The following is a 16,569-nucleotide window of genomic DNA, read 5'->3' on the forward strand; positions in this document are numbered from 1 at the left end:
AAAACAAATCATTACCCTAAATGCCTTCAATGTTTTCTTTCAGAAAACCCCAAGACCAATTCGTATGGGACCAGTTCGGCAACTCTGTCCCAATGTCCACATACCTGGTGGCGTGGGTGGTCTCCAAGTTTGAGCATGTGGTCAGCCCCGCTGACCTGTCCAAGACCAAGTTCAGGATCTGGGCTAGGGGAGATGCTATCGAACAGGTAGGGGTATTGCTATAACTACGAAAACCCTAGGACCAATTCGTGTGGGATCACTTCGGTAACTCTGTTCCAATGTGGGTGGTCTCCAAGTTTGAGCACCTGGTCAGCCGTGCGGACCTGACCAAGACCAAGTTCAGGATCTGGGCCAGGGGAGATGCTATTGAACAGGTGAGGGTATTGCTCTATGAAAACCCCTGGACCAATTCGCGTGGGACGACTTCGGTAACTCTGTTCCAATGTGGGTGGTCTCCAAGTTTGAGCACGTGGTCAGCCCCGCTGACCTGTCAAAGACCAAGTTCAGGATCTGGGCTAGGGGAGATGCTATCGAACAGGTAGGTCGATTGCTGTAATAGTGATATTGCTGCTGAGGGCAATTATGACAAGGTTTTCCTGTTTTTTTTTTCTAAGGATAAAATTTAATTACTTACAATCATGGTCACCCATATAATGGTCCAAATGGTTAAAACCTCTTTATCTGTTATGGCAGAACTTTAATTATGAAGAAATTGATTGTCATAATTGAGTTCGCACTCAACAACTCGCGGTCGCTTACAATGCAAAGCAATGGCGTAAGCGCCGACCGCCATATGGTCCCTTTTGATATGGACTGTCACATATGATCTAACATTAAGCCCTTTCCAGACGGAATACGCCTCAACAGTCGGCCCCAAAGTCCTCACGCATTTCGAGTCGTGGTTCGGCGTGCCCTTCCCGCTACCCAAGCAGGACATGGTGGCTATTCCTGACTTCGCGGCCGGAGCCATGGAGAACTGGGGCCTCATCACGTACAGGGAAACTGCGCTGTTGTATGATAAGGAGCAGTCTTCGTTCTTGAACAAGGAGCGTGTTGCTGAGGTAATGTCTAATGTAACTCTACCCTTAGGTGATACAATTGGACTGCTTAGATATCATCGTCATAATTAAAAACAAAATGACTTATGAGATCCCCTTGAGTGATCCTTTTGTTATTTATGTCGAGCCTAATATGCATCAGGTGATTTTAGACGAGATTTTTTTATAGTTTATATAATATTAACTATCCTAAATTATCAAAGCTTTGTTTCAACGTAGTTGGAGTAAATGACGTTTATTCATTTGTTCTTAACGATGTATTCAGCTGCAAAGATAACTGATCCCCTGAATAGGAATTTATTTGCAGCAGGATCACCTATTTCTGCAGCTGACTGTACACAATATTGTGATGTGCCAGTATTTACCAAGTAACATATTTCCTGATAGCAACCTATTGACATCCATATAATATATAGCAGTAGTTAAGACACATTTTCTGAGGCTTACTTAACATTCTTGATTCCAGGTAATAGCCCACGAGCTAGCCCACCAATGGTTCGGCAACCTGGTCACCATGAAGTGGTGGTCGGACTTATGGCTAAACGAGGGTTTCGCGACGTTCGTGGCCTCCATTGGCGTAGCAGCTGTCGAACCTGATTGGAAGGCTGAGAGGGCGTACGCTGTGGATAATCTCATGTCTGTTCTGAGTCTAGACGCACTGGAATCCAGTCACCCTGTAAGTTAATTTTCACCTTGTACACGTTTCGTGTATGTATCGTTTTCGTCGTATCCTCACGAGCTCATGATTGATGAAAGTGACCAATCATAATGTCCCTCGATGTCATATGCGAATTGTTCTCTTCGTGGAGCTTTTTTGATAATGTCAAGATTCGTCACGTTCTCACAACAGGTGATTAGAAGCCGTTTCGAAAACTTTCAGAAGGACCACATACTCGTATCAAGTTTATAGAGGGAAAAGTAAGATCAGTTTGTCATAAGAAAATTTCGTAACCTGGTGACCATGAAGTGAACCTTTGACATGGCAATAGGATATCCAAACTTACTGAGCTGATGAATATATTTAAGCGTGCTGAAATATATTCATCGTGTAATTTGGGGCTAAAAGCTATCTAAAGATATTTAGTTAGTCTTATTATTTATGTCTTATTTCAGGTGTCCGTCCCCATAGACGATCCCAAACGCATCGCAGAAATCTTCGATGAGATCTCCTACCGCAAGGGATCTTCCCTGATCCGAATGATGACCATGTTCCTCGGTGAAGACGTCTTCAGGAAAGCCATTAACAAGTGAGTGATCCAGACTTTTAGTATAGACCTCGTTAAGACGTTAGTGGAACACCGCTTCTTCATACAAACGTAATAGTCCCAATTTTCCTCCCGGGATATTGACTACGTTTTATGAAATGATTGGTTGTCCACAGCATGAAATAGTCAAACCTATCATGAATTGATCAATTCTATAATGTAATTTAATGATATGATCAAATTCTATGATCAGGGCATGACATTTACATCCACAAAAGTTTAAAGTTGTTTCGCTAAGTAGAACTTAAAACTGAAACTGTCATCCACAGCTACCTCGTAAAATACTCATACCACAACGCGGAACAAGACGACCTCTGGGCCGAGCTGACGGCTGTCAACCAGCAATACGGAGGACTCTCTCGCAACGTCACCGTCAAGACCATTATGGACACGTGGACTAAGCAGACCGGGTACCCGCTCGTCACGGTGACCAGAGACTATAGCGACGGCACACTGTCTATTACACAGGTATCTATTTCAACCAGTGGATAAATGTAGAAGTCAGGCGGTTGAACTGCTCAAATTAATCAATACTCAGATTCCCTTGATTAAGCAGTGGTGTGAATTCATTAAAAGGTCTTCTGCTGCTGATAGAGGGAAGCTATTCGATTTTAGGCACGATTAGGGTTTGCACGACGGATCCGAAATGTATGGGAATATCCGCGGATCCGGATCCAGATCCGGATAATTTCATACATTTCGGATCCGGATTGCAAACCCTAGGCACGATCTACAAATTGGGTCAACATAGACATAGACCAAAGGACCGAAAGAGTCCCTTAGAACGCAGTTATGGATTAGAGGGAGCAAGCGATAATGCGATCACGTTCCGCCACATAAATATGCCGCTTACATTAGCTCAATGTGTGGACCAGATACTACAATAGAAAGAAAACTCACTTTGGACGCATGATCAGTTTCAGAATAAGAACAAATATTAGTCTTCAGGATTGGCCTTTTGGAAACTAATTTTAATCATAAGAAGAGGTCCAGAGTTGTACTGCTAGGCTACTAAAGCACTTACGTACCAGATTTTTTTTTCATGTGTGTTCTTGGCACGATTAACCTACGATTAATTTTTGGCTTTCAAAAGTTTAAGCCCCATTCTCTTTTTCAGAAACGCTACCTCGCCGTCGGCAACAAAGCCTCCTCCGAGTCCCAGCCCTCCTGGTGGGTGCCCCTCAACGTGCTGTGTCAGAACGAGGTGGGACAGAAGCCGGAGCCTGTGGAGTGGCTGGCTGCCGACGAGGGTTTGCAGATGGGACATCGGTACAAACACGGCTCGGGAACTGGCGAGTGGGTGCTGTTCAACGCTGAGATGATTGGTGAGTGTAGCAAGGCCATTCCCATCGGCTTGTCTAATTTTCCGACAGTTGAGCAGTTTTTTACAGATTTAGAACAAAAGGAAAACCAAATATAGAACAAGGAAAACCAAAGCAGATCCAAACAAACGTGAGTCGGTAATTTTGATATGGGATCACCTTTTTGTATTGCTTAATTTTCACTACTATGAAATCCCAATAAGTCTTGAATCTGGTAAGTAAAAATAGTTAAATGGAAAAAACAAAAATCATTATTTGCAAACGAATAATACCGCCTGTTGTTTAGGGTGGTATTCTACCTATCCAATTTCTTTGTCCAATGTGTTTTGCGTCTCACATTTTGCTTAATGAGAGGGAGATGCAATGGCATTGGACAAAGGAATTGGACAGGTAGAATACCACCCTTACCCCTGCTTGTATTTCTGTTTTCTTTTATTGAGGTGTGCAATAAAAAGTGTTTGTATTGGAAGAAAGACTTAAATATCTTCCTTCCACAGCCCCATACCGCGTGAACTACGACGCCGATAACTGGCGCCTCCTCTCCAAGACCCTGAACAGTGAGAACTATGCCAGCATCCCGGTGCTGAGTCGTGTTCAGCTCATGACGGACTCATTAGAGCTTGCCTGGACTAATGTGCTGGACTACGAACATGCTCTGCAGTAAGTATCATAATCCTAGGCCGTATTCGCACTCCACTCCAAGGGCTACTGGGGACCCTGCCGATTGAGGTCCATTGATAACTACTCGCTGAGTTCTATCCGAAAGGTACGAAACAAGATCAAGGGCAGTAGCTTTTATCCCAAAGCGACATAATTTTCTTTTCAAATTCTCGTGATCAACGCAATCAAATGCCTTTGATAGATCACAGAAAATTCCAACAGCATCTTGAGCTTTTTCTCAAGCGTAAGTATGATAATCCCAGGCCGTATTTACACTGAGTCGAAAAGGGCCAAGCCCGGGGCGATACAAGCCGAACTACGCGTTCAGTTTGAACGGCTCCACAGCAAATCCGTTAAAAGTTCCATAACAAACGCTGAATCTTAAAATACATCATAGTAAACTCTTGTCAGACATCATCATCATATCCTGACCGGTTTCGACAACAGTGACTGGATATACCTACACTTGAGAAGAAGAAAGGGAAGAAATAAACGTAGGTATATCTAGAGTGTGTCGTTCATGAGCTCATAGGGCCGGTACAGACGACTGCAATCCGACTGCATGTTGTATGAGAACTGCACGCCGACCTTGCAGTTGGCGTGCAGTCGGCATCCAGTTCCCATACAAATTGCAGTCGGGTGGCAGTCCGTCTGTATCGGCCTAAGGGCCTGCTTTGTCAATTTTGGCTTTTGATAGAGGATTTTTATTCCAACTTTGGTTTAGGTCTACCTTGTTTAACTGACTTTTATTTTTGCAGAATGGTGAAATACTTGAACCGCGAGACCGACTTCCTGCCTCTCTCCACCGGCCTCCGCGGCCTCAGCAAGATCGAGAACGTGATCAAGCGCAGCCCAGAGTTCGGAGCGTTCCAGAAATTCATGAGGGGACTTGTGTCTGAGAATTACGAACGGGCCGGCGGGCTATCCAAGAAGGCTATTCTGAATGGTGATCAGCTGAACAGCGTCAAATTACAGGTGAGACTGATACTTCTGAGGGTAAATACTTAATAGCCTTTTAGAAAATCTTCGGAGGGCTTCTTACAGAGGCTTATGAAACAAAAAACTGTTTTACCTTTTCTAACTAAAGCCTTTACACAGTACTTAAAGGTGATAGAGTTAAACCAAGAAAAGTCTGCAGAGATTTTGACAGCACACGCAGTGCAGGTGTCATTTTAAACGTGAAACTTCTGAGATTATGACGTATAAATAACACTGACACTGCGTGTGCTGTCAAAATCTCTGCAGACTTTTCTTGGTCTAACTCTATCCCTAATGGTCGATATACAGCCAAATTTTTATTCTTATAAAAGCTGTATGAGCCTGTGAGTTAATCGTTGGACTCTTGTTAATACCAGAGCATATTTTAGGTGTTGACGAGCTCATGGGCGTGCAGAATGAAGGTCCCTGGTTGCGAGGAGAACGCCATCGAGTTGTTCCAACGGTGGATGTCATCTGACACACCTGACGAAGACAACCCGTGAGTCTTGTCTTTAATTTCAAGTGATCATATGTGACGTTCCACGGGTAAAGGTACCTTATGGCGGTTGGCGCTTACGCTATTGTTAACGACGTTGCAATACTAATGCGGTGCTACGCGTCGAAAGCGCTAACCGCCATAAGGTACCTTTACCCGTAGAACGTCACATATTATGTTATTGCCAAGTCTATTAAACCTCTTATGGAGAAGATGAGTTGACGAAATTGAGTTAAAATAGAACGAATTTCAGATGTACTTTGACTAATAACAACTTTTTGAAATGCTCGCATTCTTACTTCCTTACCAGCTTGACAATATGGCAAGCGTTCGTTCCTATTCCATAGCTCCTCGACCGATAATAAAACCGGTCCCCTCGCTTGAGGAATACTATTTCCATTAGCTTTGAATTAAATAGTAAATATATTCGTTTAAAACCCAACCCTTATTTGCAGGATCCCATTGGACCTCCGCCGTACAGTATACTGCGTGGGAATATACCGCGGCAGTGTGGTGGAATGGCGGTTCCTACTGGAACGCAAACGGCATTCCAACGTAGCCTCACATTCCGACGATATACTTCAGGCGCTGGCTTGCACTAGGGAGATCTGGATCCTTAACCAGTAAGTTTATTATTATTATACTTTTTAACATCTCTACCGCCTTTCCACGGTTAAATTCTAGATCCCGTCCTGTTGTGGATGGGAAAATTCAAACTTGGTCTCACATTTCAACCTTTCCTTCCCTTAAAACCTTCAAGAAAAGAACGTACTCCCATCTCAAAGACCGGCAACTCCTCTGGTGTTTCGGGTGCATAATGGGCGACGATAATCTCTTACCAATTTAACTTTATGTCATAAAAAAACTGGCAATATTTTTGAGTCAATTGTATATCATCAGCACCATAAAGGGGCTCACAGATTACCAGATCGCCGGACGATATCAGCGTGTCAGTTGTTCGGAACTGTCACCTTTTGCGTTTAACTGACAGGCTGATATCTTCCGGCGAACTGGTAATCTGTGGGCCCGTGAAGACTGTGTCACCAGCCCTAGCTCAAGAGTGAAATAAGGAGGAAGATTCTCGTAAGAAAAACTGACTTCCTCAATCGGATTTATAGCCGAATACCAGTTGACTTTAGTTTGACCTTTTCAATTGTATTCACATGATACGAATCGATCTTCTTTTCTCATCATGAAAATCTCTCGTTTTTAAACGAAAAAGAATCCTCACAGACTTTCATATTTTCGAGGGCGCAAATAACACAATCTATTGGCTTATGTATAAATCTATTTCCAGGTACCTGGAATGGGCGATCACGGACGGCTCGGAGGTCCGCAAGCAGGACTCCATCGGCGTCATCAGTGCAGTAACCCGGTCCACCGTCGGTTACTACGTGGCTAGGGACTTCATTTACAACCGCATCAGTGATATTGAGAAGAGGTGAGTCATTATCATCATCGTCACCAGATCACCACTATCATCATCAGCAGCAACATAAGCATTTGTTATCATGAATCCAGTCATTCGATCCACCGGCGGTTACTAACTGGCCAGGGACTTCATATACAACCGCATCAGTGATATTGAGAAGAGGTGAGTCATTATCATCATCAGATTCATTATCACAAGTATCACAGCCATCATCATGGTAGCATCACCATCATCACCATTTTCGAGATAGCACTTCGCGTGCAGCATAATTTAGCTCGATTTTTATATTTAAGGCCAGAGTGCTACTAGTCTCTCTCTGTGGTCGCTCCCTCATGACTGAGGATCGTGGTCATCGGTGGATATGGATGCTCCACACCTGGTCTTTATGATCTGCCTCCAACGGTGCCTGTTCATCGCGTCTCTGGCAACCGAGCAAAAGTTGGTTGAGGATGTGGCCCCTTTTAATTGATCGCTCCATCTTGTTGGAGATCGTCTTCGGCTTCGTTTGCCCTCCGTGTTTCCAACAATGATCAGCTTTTCATGGCTTTCATCTCCCCTCCTCATTATGTGGCCGAAGTAGGACAGTATGCGCTGCTGGCAGACTGTGGATAGACAAGTTCGGACACGAAGCTGTGAAAGGATCGATACATTGGTGCGCATGGCGGTCCAAGGTATCCTCAACATACGCCTCCAGCACCACATCTCCAGCTCCACGTTTCCACGCCATACAGAAATATGGGGAATACTAGAGCGCGTACTAGCCGGGTCTTGGTGGTGATGGTTATACCTCTCTTCTTCCAGATGACATTCAGTCTGGTCATCGCGTCCTTAGCCATACCAATACGCCTCTTTATCTCAGGTACGCAGTCGCCATCATCGTAGATCAGTGCGCCCAAATAGACATAGTGGTCCACGATATCAACCCCTGGGATGATGTTATTTATTCTGGGCAGTTTTTTTGCACGGTCTACTACCATTAGCTTCGTCTTGCTCCTGTTTACTGCGAGACCAATTCCATCGCTCTCCGTCTCGAGTCTCTGAAGCAGCTCCTGCATATCTTCCACAGACTACTGCAGTGCTACTACTAGTAAATCAGTCAATAATATACCTAAACAATCGCAAACATTACTATGCTAGTAATTTTATTAAGTATATCCTCGACTTTTATCGGGCCGAATTTATTTTTTTATTCATCGGCCGATTTTATGCACGAAATATAAAAAATACACACTAAACTTGATAAGCATTAAGTATGTGTGAATATTAATTTTATTTTAGTTATCAAATCAAGCAAATCTTGTCAGTAGAAAAAGGCGCGAAATTCAAATTTTCTATGAGACGACATCCCTTCGCGCCTACATTTTTCAAATTTGCCGCCTTTTTCTACTGACAAGATCTGCTTGACCAAGTATATCTATGCCATAATTACTATAATGCTACTTGTATTTTGTTGTGCAGGTTCCGTGGTTCGGAGACCAGAATCGGAAGGATAATGAGGACTCTCCTGGAGCAATTCACGACGCAGAAGGAATTGGAGGAGGTAATTATATTTTATATGTTATTGCTTGGTGTCTTAAATGTATAAACTTAAGCCATAACATAGGTAGATATACACATCTTAATCATTTATGAATAAAATTGAGGCAAATGTACACTTAACTAGGGCTTCCAAATACCGGACTTCTTTCAATACCGGTATTAATACCGAAGGTGTCTTCATCAATACCGGGTTCCCGGGATCCCGGTATTGACTATGAATCGCTTAATTTTGATAATTTAAATTTAAAAAAGGCTCACTGTAACACCAGATATGTATGTCCTCAGCTTAGGAGCCCCTGGCGGATATTAAACAATAATCGCCATCTGCAATAATAGGGAATATTACGCAAAACTCTGCATAGAGGGCGTCACTAACTCAATCACATGGCCTACCGTGAAACACGAGAGTCGAAAGTTCGGTTTCTACCTATCTATCACTCTTGCTTATTCGATCGATAGAGAAACAGATAACGAAATTACGATTTTCGCGTTTCGCGGTAAGCCACCTGTAAACAAACCGCCTTGATGCATGAATGTCATAGTAAAACTTGTCAAAAAACTGGTTAAGGCCATGGTCTAATAAAACATGGTCTTCTATTCCCAGAGTGACACGGGCCTACGTCACAATAACATTGCCACTTTATTGCAACATAACATGTTACATGGGTACATTATACCTATGGTTAATAAGTTAAAATATTTCTTTATAATTTTATAATTTTCATTTATATGTTTTTTATCTTAAATTTTACAATAACACGTCATTTTTAATTATTCGTTAGCAATATCTTCCGATTCACGAAAGAAATTTCAGACGTTCGGGTAATTCTGTTTACATTACTGGCAACACAGGATAGCGCTGTCACATTTGACAATTCGGATCTAGATAACTTCATGCCCTGACCGTCATCCTTGTCGAACGCGTGTTAATTGTTATGTCCTTCTCGCTCAGTGTCAGCAGTCGCAGTGTTTTCCAAACTTTTCACGTCGTAAGCTTGGTAAATAATGTGTAACTGTGAATTAGTTTTTCAAACGTTTGTCTTGTATAAATAAATAAAGTTTAATTTAATACATTAGATTTGTTTTATTTTACTATGTTTCTACATGAATAACTTAAAATTAATGCCGTTAAAATAATTTTCACCGTTGGTTAAAATTCTCCCACATTTTAAAGTTTGAGAACCTGTAAACAGCATGATGACGTAGGCCCGTGTCAGTTAGGTCATACGCGAATCTCGGAATAGAGTACCAGGCGGAGTATATTATTATACCATGGTTAAGGCGTAGTATGTGTAAGTTACTCTATGGTTTACTAAACAAATTAGTGCTGCACTCTGGCGGCAAAACATTGCAGTAATACTCCCTATTATCATTTCACCCTCCAGGTTGGCAATCATTTTATCCGCCTTGTTGACTTCACCACTTTTGCCAGGCACATTTTTAGTTCAACCTAATAAACCAGCCAACTATATTCAAATTTGCCACCAAAAATTCGTTTGCCATACTACAATTCCTTGCTCATTTGTTTCCACTCTTTGATTTGATATAATTTTAAGAACGAACTATATTAATCATCACCAAATATTTATCTGTGCATATGCACCGATCTTGTTTCAATTAAATGATCTTGTTTAATTAAACGGGCAAGTAATATCCTTGATACAGCCGAATTTAATCATTTTAATGGATTTTAAACGGTATAATCGGCACATTTTCCTTGTTTTTGAAAATACCGGGATCCCGGTATTGCATTAAAAAATACCGGTATTGAAAAATGTGTTTTCACAGACGGGATCCCGGTATTTCGGGATCCCGGGATCCCGGTATTGGAAGCCCTAATATACACCCAGCCCTAGGATTCTGTCAGTCGGAGCCCATAGATTCATCTATTCATGTCCAAGTGTCAATGTCCATTTAAATGTTCGGACTTAGTCCACATCGGCTGGCAGACCCTCTTAAGTTTCTTATATCAAATTATGAACTGCGAAGATTACACAAAACAAACAAACGTTCACATTGATTGCTGTGAATTATGATTATTAGAGCGTGCGGCTTTCTACCCGGAGGTCGCGGGTTCAAACCCCGGTTTGTACCAATGAGTTTTTCGGAACTCATGTACGAAATATCATTTGATATTTGCCAGTCGCTTTTCGGTGAAAGAAAACATCGTGAGGAAACCTGCATACATCTGCGAAGAAATTCAAAGGTGTCCCCAATCCGCATTGGGCTAGCGTGGGGACTATAGCCCAAGCCCTCTCGCGCATGAGAGGAGGCCTGTGCCCAGCAGTGGGACATTTATAGGCTGAAATTATTATTATTATTTAGTGTCAATGTCCATTTAAAGGTTCGGACTTAGTTCACATCGGCTGGCAGACCCTCCAAGGTTCTTATATCAAATTATGAACTACATAAACGGGCATTTTCATTTATCTTGTACTTTAAAACGCGACTTAAGTCGTGTTTCAGTAACGTCTAACCGTTACATTCCTGACAAAATGTATGGGATTTGACATTGACCGTCAGTTTTGTAACGATTGCTAACCGGCCGTTAAGGCGTATCCAGATTAGTAAATTTTTCGCCAAATTGATTCAATTGCCCGATCGAATCAGGAGGTGCGGACGCAAATACCAATTTGGCTCGCCGAATTCAACCGCCGATAATGACCGATATTACCGATAAAATGAGGTGCGGACGCAAGAATACCAATTTGTGAGGCCAGTATTTTCGTTCTGGGGCATTTTTTGTATTTAGAGGGCTCTAATATCACCATAAATCTAAAATTGGAGATTGACGCCAATTTCATTTCTGATCAAATCGACCGATTTGATCAGTCCCGTCTGGATACCACTTTAAAGGTGCACAGTTAAGTGAAAATGCCGAAACACCAAAATTTCTTGCAGTTCGAAGCGTGGGCAGCCCAGCACAGCAAGGTGCTGGAGGGCGCCAAGCTGGCGGTGAAGCAGGGCATCGAGAAGGCTCGCGTCAACATCGACTGGATCACCAAGAATAAGGAGAAAGTCATCGGCCTGATGAGGCTGTCCGCCACGTAAGGAGGTCATGTTTTAAGGCCCGTGACGAACTGACTTGACTACTGATGTAGTGCATAATTCATTGACGTATATATCTCAGGACTGGCCTTACGGGCAATAAGAATGGGGCCAGTACAGCGGTGTGACATCGCTACAACGCGATTGGTCGATAAGTTCGCATCACGCGCGCGATTGGTCGCAACTAGTTGCGTTAGGCCACACCTAATTCGTGAGTGCCACCGCTGAACTGGTTCCATTTTTAGTGCCCGTAAGGCCAGTCCTTAGATAGAATACGTCAATGGCATAATTGTTTTCCATCGTACTTTCTCGGAAACGTTCGTAATTTTCATGTTACTTCAGTCACCTCAGAGCTAAGTAATTTTTGTACTGAGACCACAGAATAAATAATAGTACTAAGGTTTACTCGGGTAATTCCGAATGTCGAAAACTGTCGGATAATTCCGAAAAGAGACTTTTACTATGATGGAATTAAGGGTGATTTTCATCTGAATTTCGGAATTATCCGACATTCGGTAATACCCGAATACACCTTACCGTACAGAAAGGAAACTTCCTACAAAACCGAAGTTTGACAGCGGTTCAGGGTCGAATCATGTTGTCCCTTTCTAATATATGGCACTATCCCTTTCGGCTATTTAGGGTTGTCAAAATTCAAGCCATTATCTTATCTGTGGTCGTGCACGCACAGGGACGTCAAGTTGTGTCAACCCATAGTCTAATAAAACATGGTCTTCTCTTCCCAGAGTGACACAAGCCTACGTCACAATAACATTGCCACTTTGTATAGCGCTAGCTATCGCATATTATCATATAGCGCTGTCGCATGATGACGTAAGCTTGTGTCAGTCAGGTGACCTAGAAAAGACGGGAAGAGAGTACCAGGCGGAGTATATTATTATACCATGTGTCAACCCTAATAATTGCTCGGAGCAATGCTGAGCCGAGCGGAGCCGAGTTTGGCCGAAGTCAGGAGTTTCGCAACCCTGATACTAGGTACTTCACTTCAGTCACCTCAGTTTTGTACCGAGACTGACTGAAATAGCAAGACACGTTCGTACGTTTCCGTGGAAATACGATGGAAAATATTTATGCACTATATACAACTGTAGAATATTGTGCTTATTGTGGACCGTATGTCTATGCAATAAGATTTAAAAAATGCCTTTTAACCTTTTGACCGGCAAGAACGTCAACTGACGCGCGTGGCTGCAACCCAATATCACAGTGTAAAAAATAGGTAACAGTGGTCCGACGGCCTTTGACGTGTACCGAGCTACTATATAACAATGGCCATGACAGTGATGTATGCAGCTCGGGTGCGCGCGACTGACTGTATAGACTGTGCCAATATCAATCTTCGTGCATTCCGATAATATTGCATAGACATTTAATTAATGTTGTGATTAAAAGCAAAAGTGACACAATGCCAAATGGGACATTATCTATGAAAAGGGACCTTGTTGTCGATGGCGCTTACGCCGCGGCATTGTATTTATATCGGGGCATCGTTAATAATGGCGTAAGCGCCATCGACAATAAGGTCCCTTTTCATAGATAACGTCACAAATACGTGTGTTTTTCGATAATTTGGATCTGTGACACTTTAGTAATATTTAGAGAGATTTGTTAGAACAAATAATCGTGCCTTATTAGCTATAAGCAGCAACAGTACAAACAGCAACATTAACTGTCCATCGGTAGTCCTTATCAGGGATGTTGCGAATATTCGCATCCGCATCCGCATCCGCGGAACATCCGCATTATTTTCAACATCCGCATCCGCAATATCCGCATAAAATCGATGCGGAGCTCATGCGGATGCGGATGTCGACCAAGTCGGTAACAAGAACGTCGTAGCGGCGGCGTAAGTGCTAGGTTATTTCGTCATTATATATAACGAAATCGTCTAGATCCCGAAAAGTTGGCCAAGTTACTGTTTATTAAATAAAACGCACCTATATTCTTGCTCTAATCTTAAACGTTTCGTTTTTTTAAATAAAAATTACTAAAAATGTAATATTTGACGTTTTTTAAGTACTTACCAAATCTTGACATCTGCATCCGCATCCGCGGATGTGAGGCTTTAAATATCCGCATCCGCGGATGTCATAAAATCTGCATCCGCAACATCCCTGGTCCTTATTACAAAATGCATAAGGTCCACCGATGTACAGTTAAGATTGTGGGCGATGGTACGTACACAAATTATATGTTATACATAGGTAATTCGATACATTAGTAATGTATACATATCTCAGTAACATTACATTGTTATTTTTTCTAACAAATAATTGAAAACCAGTGGAACGTATTGCACTTACTAAATTGACGCGATTTGATTGTTATGATGCACCTAAAAGACTGATGCATTAAGCTAACTACGAAAGGGGGGTGATTTAGAAAAACGATAATATCTACTAAATCAGAAACACTTTAAACTTTGGTAACACTTACGCTACTGTAATGCTTACGGTTCGGCCACGACATTATTGCACGACTGGCGACGGCGGCGGCGGGAACCATAGAGCGAGACAGCGATCAGACCTTCCGTTCCCACCTATGGTTGCCGCCGCCGCCGCCGCCAATCGCGCAATGTCGTGGCCGAGCCGCTATACCAAGGCTTCTAGCTTACTGTTGCTACAGTTAAAAGCGTTTTTAGTTTAGTAGATAGTTACAAGTTTCAAAATTTCGAACACACTAAACTAATATCTCTGTGATTTCGAAGTTAATTGTAACTAAACTACAAAACTTAATTCAAGACCAAAAAAAGTAATTGTACAATGTTGCCACTGCAATAATTTGTTTGTAAAATAGTAAATTCCTTATGATAAATAGTTAATCACGCTAAGATAATTTATTTATTAGTAATTTTACTCCTACTATTTAAAAAAGTACTTTTATTTACTATATTCTCTTTATTTATTTTTCGTCTTAAGTTAGGTTTGTTATAATATGAATATAAAAGTAAAATATAAAAACACTTACAAAACAATAAAAAATACATATAAACACATTATAAAAAACCTAACCTAGGGTGCCGCCGGCAGCGGGGCTTGGCCCAAGCTGCCGGTGGTCAGGGCCGCAGAGTGAGGAACCGACGTACTATACGCGCCGTGTCCAATATTACCGCCTTCTGCATCTGACCCTTGATCCAACCACCCATTATTTACTTATTCTTACATAAATACAAGACGCGCTAGTAAAAAGTGGCAACATTTTCTTACTTTTTTTGGTCTTGAATTACGTTATGCAGTATAATTGTAATATGCATTGGCATAGCCTGTTTTTTAGGTAGATATTTCTTGTCACAAAGTTATCAACTCGCGTTCAAAATAGTTAGACGTAGTATTATGAGTATTATATACATTTTATTGACGTTGGGACCAAATAAGTGCTTTTTAGTATTCTACTTCAGATTTTATACATTTTACCTATTAGTATGTAGTATTTAAGGCAAGTTTTCGCAGAGAATATTCGCTGTAGTGCGTAGAATTAGCTGATAAATCGCTAAATGCCTTTAAGTATGTATTTTGATTGTAACTAAAAAATAAAAATCCTTTTAATAGTTTGGTGCTACTTATAGCTTAAATAAATAGGAGAAAATAGTAATGTAATGGTAGTAAAGCTTAACCGCTTAAACCTGTAATGATTTAATAATTTTATTTATATTTTTGTAATCAGCGACCATATTGCGAAGCAGAGGAGACGTCGTTCCAAGCTTCCCCTTTTAATTAATTTAATATATTGTATTCAGAACATAACAATATCTTATTAAATCCTAGGCAAAATCAAAGGTCTTGAAAATGAAAACCTGTTTTGTGTTGTGTCGATGTTTTTCTTAAGATATGAAAATTGTATTTTTATTCATTGAGTTTTTTATGAAATCATAATCCTTGACTCCAGAAAGCTAAATAAATAAACATTCACTCTTTATTGTAGGGTTATCAAGGGGCTGTCCATAAATTACGTCATCGATTTTTGACAATTTTGGACCCCCCCCGCCCTAAAATCATCCAAAAATCATGCTTCGAATGACCCCGTTTCCTCCTACGTCTTGCTACCGTCATCCGATGTCCAGACCCCCCCCCCCTAATTTGAAATGACGTAATTTATGAATAGCCCCCAAGGCATAAAAAATAAATAAAAAGTTTATTGCTAATTACTGCACTGACATTGATGTATTTTTGTATAAATAAATATACATTTATAATTTTTATTTTTGTAAACGTTCAAAAAACAAATGTTGTGTCAAAAAAATGTTAGTGTATTTTTTATGCATTGTGTTATGACTATTTTTTTTTCAATATGTACTTAAATGATTTTTGTTTTATTTTATTGATCGAATGAGCAAAACGATGTAACTAAAAGTCTTACTTTTATACTTAAGTCTTACTGTAAACGTCCGTCCAGTATTTTAAAGCACTTGTTAAAATGAAAGGAATAAATGTGAAATAATTATTTTTGTATTTCTTGTTTCTACAACTAAAATCCCTTTTATTCGTAGCTTTTGGAAGGATATAAAAGGTAAGTTTATTTTTTATTACTTTTATTATTTGTTTATGTTTGTCGTTTTCTGGAAAGTGACCTTATAAATATGTTTCAAATTCGATGGGTACGGTGGCAGCTGTCATTTCAATACGATTTTGCGAGTTTTGGCTTTTTTAGGTTAGAAATTATATGGAGATGACACCTGTCATCCTACCCATCGAGTTTGAAAAATATTATAGAAGCCTTTACGTCGAAATACTTCGCATTTGTATGAAAAAAA

At 41.0% G+C, this 16,569-nt stretch overlaps 1 protein-coding gene across 4 annotated transcripts in view; it reads left to right on the forward strand.

Moving 5' to 3' along the window:
• The window catches only part of LOC134801101 (aminopeptidase N-like), a 35,686-nt gene that overhangs the window by 18,478 nt on the left and 639 nt on the right, over positions 1 to 16,569 (forward strand). For all 4 annotated transcript variants that reach the window (XM_063773625.1, XM_063773623.1, XM_063773624.1 and 1 more), the window contains exons 6-18: positions 44 to 206; positions 849 to 1,061; positions 1,525 to 1,734; positions 2,172 to 2,305; positions 2,593 to 2,791; positions 3,441 to 3,648; positions 4,143 to 4,305; positions 5,064 to 5,280; positions 5,673 to 5,782; positions 6,235 to 6,402; positions 7,077 to 7,220; positions 8,670 to 8,751; positions 11,652 to 11,797. In XM_063773625.1, the coding sequence (XP_063629695.1) occupies positions 44 to 206; positions 849 to 1,061; positions 1,525 to 1,734; positions 2,172 to 2,305; positions 2,593 to 2,791; positions 3,441 to 3,648; positions 4,143 to 4,305; positions 5,064 to 5,280; positions 5,673 to 5,782; positions 6,235 to 6,402; positions 7,077 to 7,220; positions 8,670 to 8,751; positions 11,652 to 11,797 (2,157 nt within the window). The remainder of the gene's footprint in view (positions 1 to 43; positions 207 to 848; positions 1,062 to 1,524; positions 1,735 to 2,171; positions 2,306 to 2,592; positions 2,792 to 3,440; positions 3,649 to 4,142; positions 4,306 to 5,063; positions 5,281 to 5,672; positions 5,783 to 6,234; positions 6,403 to 7,076; positions 7,221 to 8,669; positions 8,752 to 11,651; positions 11,798 to 16,569) is intronic.

This window comes from Cydia splendana, chromosome 21, assembly GCF_910591565.1.
Source record: "Cydia splendana chromosome 21, ilCydSple1.2, whole genome shotgun sequence".
In the NCBI taxonomy this organism is placed as follows: domain Eukaryota; kingdom Metazoa; phylum Arthropoda; class Insecta; order Lepidoptera; family Tortricidae; genus Cydia; species Cydia splendana.